General features: G+C 51.5%; 2 protein-coding genes and 1 non-coding gene across 3 annotated transcripts; 2 read left to right on the top strand and 1 right to left on the bottom strand.

Moving 5' to 3' along the window:
• The first annotated feature begins 1,860 nt into the window (after nucleotides 1-1,860).
• On the top strand, nucleotides 1,861-6,903 carry MRPL38 (mitochondrial ribosomal protein L38). Its single transcript, XM_017674695.3, has 9 exons — nucleotides 1,861-2,016; nucleotides 2,123-2,302; nucleotides 3,716-3,850; nucleotides 3,929-4,137; nucleotides 4,677-4,749; nucleotides 4,886-4,931; nucleotides 5,839-5,997; nucleotides 6,227-6,363; nucleotides 6,561-6,903. Exons 1-9 carry the CDS (start codon nucleotides 1,950-1,952, stop codon nucleotides 6,695-6,697), a joined length of 1,143 nt encoding a protein of 380 aa, XP_017530184.3. The 5' UTR covers nucleotides 1,861-1,949; the 3' UTR covers nucleotides 6,698-6,903.
• Nucleotides 6,904-8,134: 1,231 nt separating this feature from the next.
• On the top strand, nucleotides 8,135-13,221 carry TRIM65 (tripartite motif containing 65). The gene is given in 10 exon segments (XM_036997646.2): nucleotides 8,135-8,494; nucleotides 8,539-8,709; nucleotides 10,016-10,060; nucleotides 10,063-10,113; nucleotides 10,349-10,472; nucleotides 10,475-10,581; nucleotides 10,667-10,841; nucleotides 10,980-11,048; nucleotides 11,538-11,620; nucleotides 11,623-13,221. Coding segments are annotated over 10 exon segments (1,533 nt in total). The 5' UTR covers nucleotides 8,135-8,269; the 3' UTR covers nucleotides 12,106-13,221.
• Nucleotides 13,222-13,660: 439 nt separating this feature from the next.
• Nucleotides 13,661-13,770, bottom strand: LOC118968188 (U6 spliceosomal RNA). The gene has a single exon (XR_005055718.1). It is a non-coding gene; the product is annotated as a U6 spliceosomal RNA (small nuclear RNA).
• Between the last annotated feature and the right edge of the window lie 5,656 nt (nucleotides 13,771-19,426).

Below are 19,426 nucleotides of genomic sequence, written 5' to 3'. Positions count from 1 at the left end.
GCGGAACATTCGAACATTCCAGGCGGAGATGCTCCTGGCCTTTTGACCTTTAAGCGATCTCACTGAAGATGTCTATATTGCTAGTCTAGTATCTTTACCCTAGAGAATTGGTATGACCTTGACTGCATACTGCTGAACACAGTTTTGATAGGGACTTTACATTGTTACATTGCTTTGACTGTAAATATATTGCCTTGCTTTTTCCGGAGGCCCTCACCCTACTGTCTAAGCCCATGGTCCCTGTCTCAGTATCACTCAAATGACACCAGTGCCCATTAAACAGCCAAGGGGAGACATTCCAAGGACATCTGGTTATAATGACACGACACTGCCCATAACTGCTCTGTATTACTGTCTCTGGCTGAGGGTGTGGCAGGTAGCTTCCTCATCCCCCACATCAGTTTTCTCCCAGGCCACAGATGGTAAAAGGTCACACACAGAAATAAGTGTTGTGTATCTGCTGGTCTTTCTCTTTCCCTTCCCAATTATAAACAACTCCTCAAGGTCATAATCCAGATACTTGATTCAGTTCCCTATAAAGAAATACTGGTGGAAAGTAATAATGATAAAAGACACTGGTGGAGCTAATTATTTAAAGAGTTCTTCATGTTTATTATTTACTTCAAGTTGGGAATCCATGCTAGGCTTTTCAGTCAAATTCCAAACGAACCCCACTCTTGGAGGTTTCCAGGACAGTGGGAAGAGAACTCTGAAATAGCAAAGGAGGCCAGATGTAAACACATGTAGAACATTAAGAAGATATGAACCCCTGCGCTCCTCCAGGCCCGAGGTGTAGTCCTGGTCTGCCCACAGCCTTCAGTTCTGCTATACGTTCAGCAGGACTTAGCAAACCGATAAGCAATGACTTCTTAAGGGCAGAACTAGATCTCACTAGCCTCAACACATAGTAGTTGCCTACTGATGGGTGAATTGGCAGTGATGGAGAAGTAGGTTTAGCTATTTGCTGCTGTTTATGAAAATAAGCTCAAGGCATGGCCACTTCCTCCTATGGAGGGGGCCCTCATCCCATTTCAGTTGAGTGTGAAGGTCAAGCTTCTGCTAGCACCAGAGCAACTGAGTTGGTCAACAGCCTTGGGACATCAGGGAAGGCTTCCTAGACGGACCACTCCCCTTGGGCTGGGAGGAAGCCAGGACACACAGGAAAAGATGAGAAGTATAAGGCAGAAGTGACAGCATGTGCAAAGGTCCTGTGCCTGGGGGAACAATGCTCTGAGTAAGTGAAGCAGCTTTGGTGTCATGGAAGCTTGAGTTCCAAGACAGAGAGGCCAGAGCAAAAGTCCAGACAACCTGGGGTACCAAATTTAATCTTGTTAGAACTGTATCCCCAGAGCAACAGCCCTGTAAGGGTTTGGGCAGAGCTTATGCCGGTGGAGGGGATGAAGAGCTAACAAATACCACAGTAAGTGCTTTATATATGTTAGTTAATTTCTACAGCTTCTAACAGCTGTATGAGCTAAGCACTATTATCACCTGCTTTTTTTCCAAATGAGGAAATTGCGAGGGCGAACGGAAAGTCACAATCTGTAATTTGAAACCAGCAGCCGGACTCCAGAACACGTGCACCACCCTCTCCCCGCGCCAAGGCACCTGCACCAATGCGGGGTTCAGGGTGCAACTTTCCGAGGCTGGGCGACGTCGCTGAGAGCCGCCCAGCTGCCCGCCAAGGTGCCCACCTCGCCAGTCCCGGCGGGTGCCAGGCCTGGCCGGCCGCTCCTGGTCTGTACTGCCCCCTGGTGGCCGGCCGCGGACAGGGACCGGTAGGGCTCGCGGGGGATCTCCGCCGTCCACAGGCACAGGGGGAGTCTGGGGCCTGGGTGGGGGCGTGGCTCCTGGCCCGCGGACGCGGGGGCGGGGCCTCCGCTGGGCGAACGTTCAGGCGCTGCTCCGGCCACCTCTGCCGGGGCCTAGGAACTGAGACTCGGGGAAAGATGGCGGCGCCCTGGTGGCGAGCCGTGCTGTGCGAAAGTCAGCGGTGGCGGGGCTTGAGCACCTCGGGTGAGGGGTCTGGGGGTGAGGAGCTCCTGGAAGTGCCTCAATAGCCTGCACCCTGGGGCGCAGGCCTGCGCCCGTCCTCGGCTGACGTCCCCCGCTCTGCCCCCAGCCTCCCTGAGCCGCCGGACCGCCCCTCTGGGGCCGATGCCCAACGAGGACATCGATGTGAGCAACCTGGAACGGCTGGAAAAGTACCGCAGCTTCGACCGCTACCGGCGCCGGGCGGAACCGGAGGCGCGGAAGCCGCACTGGTGGCGGACCTACCGGGAGTATTTAGGGAAGGAGCCAGGTGCGGGGCCGCCGGAGCAGGGGCTGCTCGGCGCCGGCCTTGGGGTCCTCGCGGGCGCCGACCACCTCCTCGAGCACAGCGAGAGGGGGGCCCCCCCAGCGTTCCCTTGCGCAGTTGGCGATGTAGCCCCACCAGGATTTTTCACACCTCTTGGTCCCCCCGTTTGTAAAATTCCTTTCCCCCACTATTAGGATTACGAATTAGACATTTCTACTCGTAATGTATAAACGTACCCCCCACACCGGTTCCGGGTTAGAGCGCCCGTTTGGGTTTCTAAAATAACTCCATACTTCGCAGGCTCCCTCCCACATTGTGATCCCTGACAACAGGGAGCCCGCCTGTCTAGATCACCTTTGGATCCCTGCACCCACTTAATGCCTGGCACGTAAATGTGCAGTACTTTGCTAAATGAAGTTGAAAGCCCTGGCTGAGCAAGTGACTTAGGGATCCTGCCCTTGAGTAACATTTATGATCGCATCCTTTTGGGAGGTGTTTGCAAAGGCTATTTTTTTTTTTAATTATGAAAGAATGTGTTTATTAGAAAATGTTCAAACAAGCAATAGTTTCATTGAAAGATTAAAATCACTGCCTTTCATCTACAGAGACAATTTTTAATGTGGTTAAGGGAACAAGCATGAAATCTAAAAGCCTGATTTAAAAACCCAAGTCAACCTTTTCGGAGTGATTTGCCTGAGCTTCAGTTTCCTTAACTGTAAAATAATATAACTGTCTGTGTCACAAAATTGCAGTGAGGACTAGAGGATATAGTCCACTGGAATTTTTATAGTCATAATGCCATCTCTTACGAGGGCTCAACACACGTACTTGTTACGTCTAATGTAAATGGGAAATGCTGTTGAACTGAAAGTTTTCAAGAGCCTTTATGTTCTCAGTGTGTTCTGGGACCAGCAGCATGGGCATTACCTAGGAATTTGTTAGCAATGTAGTTTCAGGCCCCACTGATTGGCTGATTCAGACTATGGATCTTTACAAATTTCCCAGGTGACATGCATGGCTTGTCCATTCAAGTGTGAGAAGTTCTTTAAGTCATTCCAACTTCAACTATTTATTCTACCAAGACACAGGTGTGTGTCTGTGGTCAGCTGTGAACAAGCTTAAAGTGGATCCCACCTGTAATGGGGATGACAGGCCACCTCAGTTTCCCATGATCTAGACAGAGAGTGACCCAGTTTAGGGACCAGAAAATGCAATCTCAAGGTGTATCCAATTTGCTTAGCAACTAGACCCTGTTCAGGTTTATGAAACAAACTGCACAGTATGTTTTAATTCTGTGAATTAAAGGGTAAACGAGCAGCAGAGTTTGGGCAAATGTGAGGACTTGGTAGGGACAGGCAGCTTAACTGAGTGAGACTTGATCTCACTTTCTCCCAACACAACGCCTTCCTTCCCAAGATCCCAAAGACAAGGTTGACATTGGGCTGCCCCCACCCACTGTCTGCCGGACCCAACAGCTGCTGGAGCGGAAGCTGTTCCTCCGGGAGCTGCGGTCCAATGTGGAAGAGGAGCGGGCTGCCCGCCTCCGAACAGGTGAGCCTTCCCAGGGGAGAGAGCCCCAAGTTTGTCCTTGCCCCCACCCTTATCCCAAGTGATATTATTCCTTCCCAGCATGCATCCCCCTGGAGGCTGTGCAGGCTGAGTGGGAGAAGACCTGTGGCCCCTACCATAAGCAGCGCCTGGCTGAATACTATGGCCTCTACCGAGACCTGTTCCATGGTGCCACCTTCGTACCCCGAGTCCCTCTACATGTGGCGTACGCCGTGGGTGAGGACAACTTGATGCCTGTGTACCAGGGCAACGAGGTTACTCCAACTGAGGTAACTGCTAGCTCGTGCCTCTCCCTGCCGTGTGCACACAGACACATCCCCAGCAGGGCCCCCAGACAACTCCTTTTTGAAAGCATTTGTAGAGACAGTTTTTATGGTGGTTAAGGACACAACCATGGCATTACATAGGCTGATTGGGGTTCTTTTGTTCTCTGTCTTTTTAATTTCCTTTTAAATAGCTCTCGTAATTACAGAAAAAAGAATGTAATATTAAAGAAAAAGAAGCTCCATCTTAATAGCTCATTTTTGTGACTGGCCCACTGTCTCAGAGTGCCCTCCCAGCCCGTGCCCATTGCCTCGAGGGCCTTCTTGTGATTCATATGTCTGGGGAGGTAGCTCTGCAGGGCCCCTTGCATAAGCCCCTCTTTGCTAACCTGCCTCTGGAAGGGCTGTCAAGGTCATTTGGGTTAGAGCAGACTCTCCCTTCTCCAAAGTTCCCTCAGGTTCCTGCTCTCCAGAAAAAAGGTCTGTGTACAACAGCTTGTCCATCCCTGGTGGGGGTAACAGCTCACCCATTCTCTCCCCGCCAGGCTGCCCAGGCCCCAGAAGTGACCTATGAAGCAGATGAGGGCTCCTTGTGGACCCTGCTGCTCACCAACTTGGGTAGGTGTCTGGGGCTCACCGGTTCTCCTGCCTCCGTCAGCTCCCATGAGCCGCCTGGGGGCCCTGGGGAGCCAGGCGGGGCCAGATGGGAGGTGACAGCAGCGCTGGTAAGTCAGTGGGGTCTGTTTGTGTGCAGATGGACACCTGCTGGAGCCGGATACTGAATACATCCACTGGCTGTTGTGAGTACCTGGGGTTGGAGTGGGTCAGAGGCATGCGAAGAAAGCCTGGTATCCTGGTTGGAGCAGGAATTTCAGTCCTGGCTTCACTGTCCCACCTGAGAGGTGGCCCCTCACCTCTCCTTCCTTAGGGCGGCAGGAGGCCTTGGCCCCGCCCACAGAGCTGTTGGTCCCCTTGAACTCATTTCCTCATCTGTAAAACTAGAATGATGCCTTCAAAGCTAGGGTGCCTTAGCCACTCTGAGGGGCTCTGCAACAATCAGATGGGAAAAGGACCATGAGAGGCCACTGGCAGCTGGGACGTGCTGGGCTCGGCTGCCTTTTGTTTACTCAGCCTTGGGCACTTTGCACCAGACCAGAGATGAGAAGTTGGGCAGGCTTCCCTAGGTAATCGGGGCCGGGAACTGGGAGGGTGGTTTGTGTCTTTTCTATTCCACTGCAGTTACTGACCTGTGCAGCGGAACTCTCTGGGGAGGAGCACCTGGTGCAGGTACAGTGCCAGGCTGAGCAAGCGCTTGCAAACTCCAGACAGAGCCTTCAGAAAATGGAGAAGCAGCCCAAAGGTGGCATGGCTCTCCAGCCTGAATGACCACACAGCACCCGCTGCTCCCCAGGGACCAGTAAACAGTCACTGTCATCCTGACAGTGCCTAGGAGCCTTGTCCTCAGCCTCTGAGCTCCTCACGAGTTTGCAGTCTGTCCAAGGGGGTCACACGCGTTGGTGGTACAGTGGTGAGCATAGCTGCCTTCCAAGGGGTCGCAGAGCTCTACCTCCAGCTTGATTGTGTAATAGAGATATTTTGGGGTCTGTCCTCCAGGAGAGCTGAATCCCTCTCTGGGGTGTACATGGGTGAGGAGGCCCCGCTGCGACCTCCCTGGAGTGGCAATTAACATATTTCTCCTCCCACCAGAACCAACATCCCAGGCAACAGGGTAGCAGATGGACAAGAGACGTGCCCCTACCTGCCCCCCTTCCCTGCTCGAGGCTCTGGCTTCCACCGTTTTGTCTTCCTGCTCTTCAAGCAGGACAAGCCAGTTGACTTCTCTGGGGATACCCGGCCCTCACCCTGGTAATCGACACCCCCCCTACACACATCCCCGTAAGCCTCAGGCCAGTGACCCAAGAATAGTCAGTCTCACTTGGTCCTCCTCTCTCTTAACTTAGGTCTTGAGACAGGCAGAAGGGTTGTTATGCTTGGCGGGCCCTAAGGTGCTTCTTGGGATTGCCTGTGGGGCTGGAGGCAGGGCCTGGGGCTCTGGCGCCCTCCTGCCCACCTTCAAATGCTCCCCGTCTTGTAGCTACCAGCTTGCCCAGCGGACCTTCCACACTTTTGATTTCTACAAGAAACACCAGGAAGCCATGACTCCAGCTGGCCTGGCCTTCTTCCAGTGCCGCTGGGATGACTCGGTCACCCACATCTTCCACCAGCTTCTGGGTAAGGGCAGAGTGGACTGGGGCGGGTAATTGGCCTGAGCTCACAGACCTCCGCTGACCTGCCAGGGAGAAAGATCTGGCAGGAGAGGACCACCTGGAGGCATGCTCCTTGGGTGGGTGGCTGGGTGGTCGCAGCTTAGCAGATGGGAGGGATCTCAGGCTGGCAGCGTCCACACCATGCCCGACCCTCTCTTGCAGACATGCGGGAGCCTGTGTTTGAGTTTGTGCGGCCACCCCCTTACCACCCCAAGCAGAAGCGCTTCCCCCACCGGCAGCCCCTGCGCTACCTAGACCGGTACAGGGACAGTCATGAACCCACTTACGGCATCTACTGAGTGGCCCGAGTACCACCCTCCTCGAGAGTGGGCTGGGCCTCGCAGGCCAACCTGTCAGACTGCCGGCAGGAGCAATGAGGACGCAGCTCCAGGGGGCCAAGCTGCGGGGTGCCCAGCCTGCCCGAGGCAGCCCTTCCGTGGACCTCCCAGGACGGTCATGGTGGCAGCGGGCATGAGGGAATGAATAAAGATGATTTTTTCCTGTAGCTGATGTGGGTCTGTGTCCCAGGAGCAGCCAGAGCCCCTCTGGTGGAGTCGATTGTTTCATGGGTGGAAAGGGGTGCTTCCTACCCCAAGAAGTGACCCCTCACCTCTGCCTCCTGAGGGTGTCAGGCTCTGTGAGCCAGTGGAACACAAGCATAGGAGAGCAGGCAGTGGGCCTTGGCTGCCCCCACAGTCCTCTTGGAAGAAATCTGCCAGCCCTAGGCATTGGCCCCTGGCCTGGTGTTCACAGCATGGTGGCAGGTGGGGCAACGGAGGTCCCTGAGACCCAGAAAGCCCCTGTGCCCTCACTGGAAGTGTGTTATGTAATTCTCCTCTTTAAGAGAGGAGACTGCATAGTAGCCAGTCAAGAAGAGATCTGCACCTTTTTTAGAAAGAAACGTCACATTACAACATAAGCTTGTGTGGCAGTGAGAGGGCATCCTACCTCAAAATTAGGCCAGCTTGGTTAGGACAGTTAACACTCCTCCAACCTGCTCAGGCCCGACACACACTGCCCTGGGGTAGGTGGGTTAGCAGTCAGGACCCCATTCCAGCTGTAGGGGAAACCCCTTCCTGCAATGTGAGGGTCCAGAACAGCCCGAACCTGCAAGGGGGGACTTCCCCCAGCCGAGCACCGACAGGGAGGGGATGATTCTAAGTGCAGGTGTAGGTTGGTTGGAGTTTCCATTAATGGGGAGTGAAGAAAACACTGTTGACGGTCTCTTAGTGACCAGAAATTTCCACCTCACTGTTTACTTAAAAAAAAAAAAGTTAAGTGTAGCTTAAAGAAGGGACATACCCCAATCCAGGAAATGTGTGAAACCCAGCTCATGGGAAAAAGTGCTACAGAGGAGGTCGGGAGAGGGCACTGAATGAACTAGTAGCTGTGTTCCGGTGCCCCCACTGCCCGGCGTTCCTACGTGTGCTCATTTAACAGCCAAAACGCCTGGGTGGTAGATGCAGTTACTGTTTTCAAGTGAGGGACCCAGAGAGGTTCCGTGGCGACCTTATGCCAAGAGGCCAGAAGCCCAGCTGGGTCCCCAAAGGCTCTTGTCGCTATGGGGCCAAATCCCCTACACAGGGGCTTCTGGACTAAGTCTAGCCAAGCGGGTTGGAGGTCACAGGATGGGACCAGACAGAGCAGGACCCCGGCTCCCGGCCTGGGGTGGCAGCAGGCAGGCAGGGGTGGCTCAGCGCCCAGATGGGGGAGCAGGGGGAGGGAGGCCGAGCCGGAAGCGGCAGGCGCAGGGGAGGCGGAGGCAGGCAGAAGGGTTGTCACGGTTGTCTCCGTAGGCGGGTCTTCCCTCCCGCCGCCTGCGGGGTTCGCGACCCCTGCAGAGGCCGCTGACCCCCGCGCCCGCCACAGCCATGGCCACGCAGCTGCTGGAGGACAAGCTGACCTGCCCCATCTGCGTGGGGCTCTATCAGGACTCGGTGACGCTGCTTTGCGGCCACTTCTGCAGAACCTGCATACGGGACTGGTGGAGCCGGCGCGAAATGGCTTGTCCGGAGTGCCAGGAGCCCGTCGCCGCCCGGGCCGAGCCGCCCCGCAAAGTGGCCATCAGCGGCGTGCTCGAAGTTGTGTTCGCGGGGGCTGCCCCGGCCCCCAACCCCCACTCCCACCCCCGATCCCCGAGCCGCACCCCAGCCCTAGCTCCGCCCTCGGGCCCGAGTCCCGCCCTGGCGCGCTCTGCCCCCTGCACGGGTGGCCGCTCGAGCTTTTCTGTTGCGTGTGCAGCGCGTGCACCGTGCGCGAGTGTCGTCTCCACGCGCGGGCACGGCTGGACGCCGAGCCCCGGGAGCAAGAGGTGACACACCGGGGTGCCCCTCTACGCGCCTGGGCAGGGGCAGGCAGCTTAAGCGGGAGGTGGCTTTGGGATGTTTTTATTCCTGGGTAAAAGGAGATGGTGGTTAGAAAACAGGTGCTAAGAAGAGAGATTTCAGAGCTGGTGACGGGCCCAGAGAGGTCACAGGAATGAGTGGCTGAGGTGGAAGGAAGGAAAGGGCCCTGAAGGTGAGGAGGTCAAGGAGTGGAGGGACAGCATGTTGGAGGATAATCCCTGTGGCCGCTGAGGAATGACAGTAAGGTGGCGCTGAAGGCGCTGAACAGGAAAGTTTGCAGGAGAGGCCAGTAGATGACAACCGCAGGAGGGAGGGAGGGACAGGTGGTACAAGCAGATGGTATCTGCACCAATGGAGCCAGAATTTTGCCGAGAGAGGGGAAGTGATATGGGGCATGGACGGTGTGAGGAGACAGGCTCAGCCTGTGGGATCACACAGAGGGTCTGCCCACCCGCCGCCTCCTATCCTCAGGGCTGTTTGCAGCCCTGCGGGCAGGGGGCCTGGACAGGCAGAGGCACAGACTCAGGAAGAGCTGATGACTTGGGCCAAATTATCAGCCTCTCTGACCTGGTTCCTCACCTGTGAAGTGGGGCTAAGGATGGTCCTGACCACAAAGTGTTACCGGGAGGAGCACAAAAGTAAAATGGGCTTTTGACCAGATGCCAGGAACCAAGTCCCGGTGGGTGGGCCAGAATGGCGGTTTGTCCTGCTCCCATGAGAGTCACCACAGTTTGATCCCCAAGGGCACCAGAGGGGTCACAGCCAAACAGGGATGCCTTCTTTCTCTCCTAACCAGTGAGGCTGGGGCTGAGGACTAGCCAGGCATTGAAAACCCCACTTGTCCGTGCGCCGCCGGCCTGGCAGACAGCTTTGGGCCATCACCCTTTGCCCACCAGGCCACCTAAACCCTAAGCACTGCTCCTGTTTCTTGACTTAGGGTAGTGAGGGGTGGGTTTACAGCCCAGAGAGGGTGGGTGTTCTGCTCAAAAGGACTGGAAGGCAGGTCTTCAGCGTCAGGCTGCTGCTCCTCGTGTGCACCATCCTGCTCTAGGTGGGGAAGGGGCTTTGTCTAGGCCTCCCTGGAATTCTAGCCCAATTCGTCTGGGCTCAGACCAAGGCTGGTGCTCTGTGTGCTGGCCCCCAGCCAGCCTCACCTGGGACAGCATGAGGAGGCAATGTGCAGCATCTGCAGTTGTTTGTTGATTGACTGAGGGAGGATTTCACAGCTAATCCTGGCCCCCTCTTGTCACTCCTCCCCCTTGGGAACTACAGGCCCAGCTGAAAGCCGTGCTGGAGGTCACCCAGCCACAGGCCACCCCAGGCTGAAAAGCCAGCTACAGGAGCTGCCGCGGCGAAGCAGCCAGATCCAGGTGCAGGGCCAGTCCGTTCCACCTGCACCTCGTCCTCACATTGTGTCCTTTAGGCAGCCACCAGCTGGGGCCTGGGACTCTGGGCAGTAGGCGTGAGCCATCTTGAAAATGCCTCCTGGAAGCAGAGAGGGAGGGGCTGAGTGGGGAGAAGAGGTTCCAGGGACCCTGGCTCCCCACATCCCACCCCTCAGCCCAGTGGGCAGTCCTGACCCTGGCTCTTCCTGTGCCCACCCAGAGCTCAGCCTGCACCCTGGCCTCCATGGTCTCTGGCAAGTTCAGCTGCCTGCTGCAGGCCTTGGAGATGCAGCAGGCCTTGGCACAGAGGGACGTCGAGGTGGCCAAGACACAGGCACTGGCACAGCCCAGGACAGGGAGCAACAACTGTGGGGCCACCTGGAAGCCCTGGGTCACTATGACCTCAGGATCTGGGACCTCCTAGAGCAGTTGGATGACCGGACCTTCCTCCAGGTACCAGGCCTCAGGGTGGCAGGTTGGCAGACTGGCATGCCTGCCGCTTTTACCTGGGCTAACTGCAGCTGTCCCTGGGGCTCAGGAATCACAGTTTCTGGAGCCCCCAGTACCCCTTGGGCCACTGACTCCTCCCCAGTGGGACGAAGATCAGCAGCTGGGTGGCCTGAAGGAGTCACTGAGACATCAGTGTGACCTCCTCCTGGACAAAAGGGGCCACCCAAGGTTACCAGCTGAGGCTGCAGACCTGGGCCCCATGGGCAAGGCTGACACCGATCTCTCCCTCCTCCTCTGGACCCAGCTGCCCCTCCCACTGGAGGTGCGAGTGGATTCAAGTCCCCTTCAACATGAGTTCCTCTCTTGTCTCGTCACTCCCCTAACACTGGTTTGCCCCCTACAGGCCACGGGTCCCTTGACACCAGTCCCAAGCCAGCTTTGTCCGTGGAGGAGGAAACTTGGCAGAGTAAGCGCGTGCACCTGCGTGGTGAGTGCACTGGGCATGCATGTGGGCTCTATGAGCACATTTGTAGGCGCTGTGAGCACGTGCATGTTTGTGGGCACATGTGACTGCATGAGGGGGGCACATGTGTTCCATGCCCTTCCCTGGGTCTGCTGCCTGCTGTAGGATGCACCCCTCGTCCACAGGAACCAGCATAGTGTTTAAGGAGATTCTAGGCACACAGGCGTGGGATCAACCCGGATTCTCCCCCTTACCACCGAGATTACCTCTCTGAACCTGTTTTACCTGAACCTGAGTTTCATCTGAAATTAGGCTAATGGAAGGGCCCACTTCAGTGAGGATTAAAAGCTTGGCTGATGCTCGTTCAGCTTGCAGTATGCTGGACGATTAGCGTCCCATTAGGGCAGCATCAGCTGCTGTCTCTCTCCTCTGAGGACAGGATGGTTGATGTGCACCAGCGTCTGCCCGCTGATCACTGGTCATCTCTCCCTGACAGACTATCGGAATCTGACTTTTGATCCAGACAGCGCCAGCCGCCACCTCTACCTGTCTCGGCAGGACCAGCAGGTAAGCTTCGTCGTCGCGGGCCCCGGGGCCCAGCCTGCCCCGGCAGCTTCAAGCTCTGGCAAGTGCAGAGCTTCCAGGCGGGGTGGCACTACTGGGAAGTGCACACATCTAACCATTCAGTGACATTGGGTGTCGCCTACCCAGCACTGACACGGCATAAGCTGGAGCCCCAGGCAGACAACACTAGCTGCGGGCCCACCTCCTGGGGGTTCTGCATTCAGGGGGACTGTGCCCAGGCCTCCCACAGTGCAGAGGCCCAGTGCCTCCCAGGTGTGTTGGGATGGCTCCTGGGCGTGGATTTGGACCTGGCCTCTGGCTGCCTCACCTTCTGCATCCTGGAACCCAGGGCCCAGGCCCTGCACACCTGTCATGCCTTCTTCACCCAGCCTCTCTGCCCCTTCTTCTGGCTCCTAGAGGGTAGGACCCTGACCCTGTGCCCTCGGCCTGAAGCCAAGCTCCCTCCAGAGTCCCAGGAAGATGCCTCGGGCTTCAGCTAAGGAAGGCACAGGTTGAAGCTCATGCCTGTGTGCCCAAGAGCCCCTGCCCCTGCCCCTGCCCCATGGCCACAGCTGTAATGGGACCAGTTGTTGGCCAGAAGATGGACTAACGACCAGGCCTGGCCGCTTGGAGATGGAGGTTCTGCAGAGAGCCCCCAGGCTGGAGTTCACTTTTCCAGCCTCTTGGAAGGAAACAGGGCCTGGGAAGGGAAGAAACTGGGGAACCCCTGCCTCGAGCAGAGCCCGGTTCTGGGTGCTGCCTGGGCCTTAGAGGCTAGTGTGGTGTCCAGGGGCTCCTGTCCTGCAGAAAAGAGCCCTCATGCAATGTGGTACACACCACGGAAAGTGGGGCAAGGCAGCGCCACGCCAAGTGTAGCTTGCCTCCCGCAGAGCTGGTGTGGGGCGCCAGTGTGTGGGCGGGGGAAGCGCAGACAGTTCCTAGAGAAAATCTAGAGAAAAGTGATTTTTACCTCCTCCCTCCCTGGCTCTTTTTTTCCCTGATTATTTGGGTTTATTTTAGTCTCTTTTATTTTGTACATTCTTGTGATTGCCTTTGATAAACAATTGTGTTTTCTGCATTTTTTTATTGTGACATAAACATTTCTCACAGTATTAAAATTTGTCCCTGAACCATTACAGTATACATAGTCTTTCTAAGGACTATCAGAATTCACTTACCCGTTACTGGTATCCCTCACTTTCCAAAAGTTTGTGTTATACCACTTCACTTTTACAACACCTACAGTGGTATTTGTGTTCGCTAACAGAAGAAAATCCAAAGAGGATTTTCACTTTTACAAAAAAAGCCTTACCATACTACTATGGGTCTTGTGTAAAATCGGTGGCATAGCTCGGACTTTTGACAACTAGGGACACTCCGCTCTATGCCACTTTGCTTACAGAAGTTTTCAGAGACGCTCTACATTCGGTTAGTGGAGGAAACCTGTATTGGGTATTCAAATTGATTTGTTTGGGGCTATAAAAACATTGCTGTGATGAATATTCTTGAGTAGGAAGCCTTGGCCATGTTTATGGCTATGTGTAAAGGCTAACATACCAAAGTAGAATTCCTCAAAACAGGAAAAACAATAAGTACTTGAAAATTTTATTTTCATACAAAAGGCCAAAATGAAGCGACCACAAGTCAGGCCAACTAGTGCCCGTCGCCCACTCCAGTCGCATCAGCCGAGTCAGCACCGCAGAGCCTGGGCCCTGTCAGCCCTGCCGGCTGTGGGGTGAAGGGCAGTGACGTGTGTGAGTGCCAGGACAGCGCGAGCTCCCCGTGGTTTGGTTCCTGGTGTTCAGACATGCTTCAGTGAAGATCCCTGGACGTGTTTTTGCTTGTGTTTCTGGAAATGGAGCTGCTGGGTCAAAGGGCAGCTGTAATTTTCTTACTTGAAGCATTTTGCTTGATTCAGGTCATGGTTACAAGGGCATTTGCTTTATAAATTTTATACAGTGCATATATGTTTTATATACACCTGTATAAATACTTCACAATAAAAATGTAAGAAGATAACATGCAAAAACACATCCCCCAAAAGTGCAATTTTTTAAAAGTACAGAACGTTTCACAGATTTGTGTGATATCCTTGCACAGGGGCCATGCTAATCTTCTTCTCCATATTGTTCCAATTTTAGTATATGTGCTGCTGAAGCAATCACCAAATATTTTGGTATCTGTGGAAAATATATCTCCCTCCCATATTGTAACCTGTCCCAGCTGATGCCACAGTTGCAAACGACATCTTGTGGCCTTGCTCCTCGGCTGTGTGGCTCTCTGTTCAAGGGTAGGGCCAGGCCTCTGATTGGTACAGCCTGGGTAAGAAGCTTCCAGAAAAATTCCTATGGTGGGGAGTTTCTGAAATGTGGGGAGGGGATTCTAACACTGGGAAGCCCCACAGAATGACAGGAGACAGTGGGGACCTTGCTGACCAGCTGGGTTAAGAGCAGTTGTTGACAGGCCCAGTAGGGTAGAAAGCAGGATTAGGCTGGCCAAGGGGCCATTGCTGGCTGCTCTGGTATACAGATACTTACCAACCCTCCTGACCCCAAAGGCACAACGTGCATGTCCAAATGGCTGAGCCCACAGTCTGAAGGGCAGAGAAAGGAAGAAAGGCCCTCTTCTGCTTCCGTGGTGGAAGTATTTTGGTTCATTCTATGAATTTACTTTGTGATCAGGTTATTGGTCCTTTCCAGAAGAACAGTGGAGTGCATTCTTCACTGTGACTCATGCCCTTACTTACGTGTCGTCAGATGCTACTGCCATTCGTGTAGAGTGTGCCGTGGAGCAGTGCTTCTCAGGTGGGTGTGGGGCAAGCATTTACCCGTCTTCCCGAAAGCTGCTTCAACTTAAATCACTTAGTCCACTCAACTCAGACAGAACTCTCCACCTCCTGTCCAGGAAAAATGCATTGAAACAGAGGGAAAAGGAAGCATGGACTTGGGGGTGTAACATTTATAAAGGGAACACATTTGGTTAGCCTGTGGAGGTTTCCGGCATATCTGCCCACCGCTCATAGTGTCTGGGCTTCTGTGGGGTAGAGCCAGGAGGGTGGGTGCACAGACAGAATAAGGGCAGGGGAGATTTTAAAAGATGGGCACTCGGGGCAAGTGGAGTGGGAGGAAGTCAGACTGGAGGCCAGAGACGTGAGGGGTAAGGAGAATACGAAGCTGCTCTTCCCCAGGCAGGAAGGGCATAGCATGGTGACTGTAGGAAATGCGGCATCAAGTAACAAGGGACTGGGAGCTGGGACATCATGGAGCCAGGCCTTTACAGCTCCGAGGGGAAAGGACTTCCGTTCTAGAATTGCATACCCAGCCAAGCCGTCCGTCAGTGATGAAGCCTAAACAAAGACCTTTGCAGACACCTCCACATCCAATCACAGGAAGCTCCCAGAGGATATGCTTTTCAAAAATGAAGGAGTAAGTCAATAAAGTTGGAGGACCCTGGATCCAAGCAACAGGGAGTTCAACCCAAAAGAGAAATGATAAGGAATCAGTCTCCTTCAACCACTGTGGAAAGCAGTATGGCGGTTCCTCAAAAAACTCAAAATAGAAATACCATTTGACCTAGGAATTACACTCCTAGGAATTTACCCTGAGAATGCAGGAGCCCAGTTTCAAAAAGACATATGCACCCCTATGTTTATCGCAGCACTATTTACAATAACCAAGAAATGGAAGCAACCTAAGTGTCCATCAGTAGATGAATGGATAAAGAAGATGTGGTACATATACACAATGGAATATTATTCAGCCATAAGAAGAAAACAAATCCTACCATTTGCAACAACATGGATGGAGCTAGAGGGTATTATGCTCAGTGAAATAAGCCAGGCGGAGAAAGACAAGTACCAAATGATTTCACTCATATGTGGAGTATAAGAACATAGAAAAAACTGAAGGAACAGAACAGCAGCAGACTCACAGAACCCAAGAATGGACTAACAGTTACCAAAGGGAAAGGGACTGGGAAGGATGGGTGGGAAGGGAGGGATACGGGGAAAAAAGGGGCATTACAATGAGCACACATAATGTAGCAGTTGGGGGGACACGGGCAAGGCAGTATAGCACAGAGAAGACAAGTAGTGATTCTACAGCATCTTACTACACTGATGGACAATGACTGTAATGGGGTATGTGGGGGGGACTTGATAATAGGGGGAGTCTAGTAACCATAATGTTGTTCAAGTAATTGTACATTAATGATAAAAAAAAAAAGAATCAATCTCCAGGAATACAAGCCCAGATATCCAAATGGATGTCCAAGGCTTAAGAGCTCGTGCTTTAAAGATGTGGAGGTAAATAACTAAGGGAACAGTTGTAAGCATTGAAACTGGTTGCGGGAGTAAGAATCAAGTAGGCAGGGCATAGGACTGGCAGCTTTTGTTATAATCCTCATTAAATTGTTACCTTTCAAATACTCAGATACATTATTTTGAAATAAATACAAATCATTTTTTAAAGTACATTAAAAGCATGAAAAAAAAGTGCCCTGGTTGGACATGGCTTGGATCCCGTTTCAGTTTCTTTCAGAGACGCAAGCAAAGCTAGGAATGGCTTGCTAATTATTCTCATTTGCTGGACTGCTTTTGCTGTTTTTGTTTCTGTTTTTTTTTCCTTGAAGCAATATGGCAGGCAGACAGGGTCATATATGAGGTTTAGGATTATTATCATTATTTTTTTTCACATTAAATGGTATTTATTGAATATGAACCACTGTAAGATATTTCTACCCATTGATGTAGAAAAGACAGATGAACAAACAATCTCTTTCCTTCAAGTAATTGAAATTTAGTTCATGAATGAATGGAAGTAGGGTACAAATAAGAAAAGTATCTAAATAACTGCATGCTGAACAACATCAAATATTGTAATTTTATCCAGTTACCACTTAGAAAGGGTTTTGTAGGAAACTTACTTTGGCAAATGAGTTATATTGGGGTCTACATGTTTTTACTAAACTTCTTTGTTTGTGGAGAAGTAGTTTTGTTTAGTTTAGTTTTGTTTTCTTTGCAGGTTTAGGATTATTTTCAGGTTGCACTTTCTGGGTTTAAATTCTGCCTCCTCTGAAGGACCTCTGGCAAGATATGTTGAAATTCCATTTCCCATCCTTCATGGCACAGCCCTGCAGGGGCAGAGGGAGATGCAGGTACGACCTCAAAAGTGCCAGTTACCCTTTCCCCTTAAGAGCCAGTTCATTTCAAAAAGAATTAATATATTGGACAACTTTAAAGCTATAATAATGGGAATGAAACATCAGAATGCCACTACCCAGACAAACCATCACAGTCTGTGGGGTGGGGAGCAGAGGGTCGGCTGGAACTTGTCCCTGAACAACCCCCAGCCTAAATGGCACGCTTGTCCCCGCCAGAACCAGGCAGGTCTGTGGTCTCAGCAAACCCAGGCAGCCTGACTGCCGAGCATGAGAGCAGCGCAGTGCCGCTGCCGGAGCTTCTGAACCATTCCTGGATCTTGGCAAACGAGATGGTCATGATCAAGTGCCCCTTGTGGAAACCAATGTATGGAACTCATTACCGGCCTTCCTGCCAGTCTGGGCACACCCAGGCTGTTCCCTTGGCTACTCCTCTGCCCAGATCTTCTTCTGCCCTACTTTCTCCTCCCCTGAGTCCCAGCAGTCTGCCGAAGCCCAGCTTGAATGCCACTTCCTCCACGAGGGTCTCCACGATTCCCCACCTTCCCATGAATCCCCCTGGATCTCACCTATTTTTTATTTATTTATTTTTTCATATATGCTTTTTATGATGGCATCATGAATCTACAATCACATGAGCAACATTGTGGTTACTAGATTCCCATCACCTCTTTTACTATTCAGTAAATCTTGGTTTTCCATTTTTTGGAAATCAGCCTATAGATTCCAAGTCCTTTTCATATATAACTTTTATTCTTTTGCCTTTTTAAAAGTAACCTTGTTTCATATTTAAGTCCTTGTATCAATTAGTCAACGATTCCTGTTCAACATTATTTGAACCATTTGCCGTCACAGAAAGAGAAATATGTGTGTTTTAAATAAAACTGGTGTAGGGAAAAAAAATCTTAAGTTTTTCTCTCTCCTTCCTGGAAAGATGTCAGGATGCTCTGCAGAGCATTTTTCTAAATTAGGCATTCTTAACCTGGGATCTTGGGGTGGGGGTGGGGGAATTATCTTTATTTTCACTGTCCTCCAACCAAAATTTAGCATTTCTTTCTATTACAAATGGAGAGAACACACCACAATGGTATTAGCAATATCTGTGACTTGTCACCAGTAGAAATTACAGATATTTTCATAGCACATTACAGTGGTGACAGAGAACTTGAAATATCATTTATATTCATCACTATCTCAAAAAAAATAATAATTATTAGGCCTTCATCAGATCTTGTTATTTATGGTGTTATAGAAACACATATATAACTTTATCACAAATATTAATATTTTCTCCCTGTATTTCAATATAGTTGGTTTCTATGGAATCCTGCACACTTTATTTGTTTTATTTTGTGCACTTGAAAGCATTGCTTTGGAAAGGGTTCTGTAGGCTGCCCCAGGCTTCAAAGGGGGCCCTGGCACTGCAAGGAAGGTTAAGCTCGCCACCCCCACCCCCCTTTATTCCTTCCACATCAGGCTTTCATCAAAAGGATGTGTTCAGTCCTGGGAGTAGGAAGAATTGCCTCAATTATTCTGTATTTTATAAATGCATTTTTAATTTTAGAATATTTATAAATTTTCAGAAGTTGCAAAGATAATTCAGTTTCCCTAGACCTCACCCCCCAATTTCCCCTTTTATTAACATCTCACAAGACTGGGGTACATCTGTCACAATTAAAGAGTTGATATTGATACATTTGTATTAAATACATTCCATAATTTATTCAAATTTCCTTAGTTTCTCCCTAAGGCCCTTTTTCTATTTCAGGAACCCATCCAGAATATAAATGGCATTTGCTCATCATGTCTCCTTCAGCCTCTCTTGGCTGAGACGGTTTCTCAGACTTTCCCTGTTTTTGATGACCTTGACAGTTTCCAGGAGTTTTGTGAACTGTCCCTCATTTGGGATTTGTCTGCTGTTTTAATCATGATGAGGCTGGGAGTATGGGTTTTACGGAGTTTTTTGGGAGGACGACCATATCATAGCGAGGGTACTTACTATCCACCTGACTTATCTCCATTGCTAATGACCTTGATCACCTGGCTGAGGTAGTGCCTGTCAGGTTTCTCCACTGTAAAGTCACTCTTTGGTTCTCTCTGGAAGAAAGCCACTAGGCACAGCCCACACTTAAGGAGTGGGGAGTTATGCTCCACCTTGGAGTATCCCCAAAATTATTCGGAATTCCTCTCAAGGGGAAATTTGTCTATTCTCCCTCATGGATTTATTTATTCAGTCATTTCTTTATGTCAGCATGGATTCATGGGTGTTTACTTATATATACTCTGGGTTATAATACAATGCTACTTTAGTTATTTTGTTGCCAATCTATTTTTTTTAAACATTATTGAGGTATGACTTGGCACAATGAAACGCACCTTTTAGGTGCAAAGCTGGATGTGTCCTAACAAATGCCTCTACTTGAAGAATGCACCCCAATAGCCCCAGGCGCACCACACGTGCCGCACCACGAGTGCCCTGGGCTAGAACTGAATCCTTGCACAAGGTTCTTGAAGGATGACGTCTGCTTCTCCTTTAGGTTTAGAAAAGACGAAGTTCCCCCACCGGGGTAAACAGAGTCGCTAAGGGGCAAAAACACGCGCTTATCAGCGGTTATTTATCCCTCAGTCAGCTGCCCAGGACCTTTGCACCGAGGGGCTGGTGTG

This window comes from Manis javanica, chromosome 4, assembly GCF_040802235.1.
Source record: "Manis javanica isolate MJ-LG chromosome 4, MJ_LKY, whole genome shotgun sequence".
NCBI lineage: Eukaryota > Metazoa > Chordata > Mammalia > Pholidota > Manidae > Manis > Manis javanica.
The sequence above is the reverse complement of the archived record's forward strand: the minus strand, read 5'-3'. Positions and strand labels throughout refer to the sequence as shown.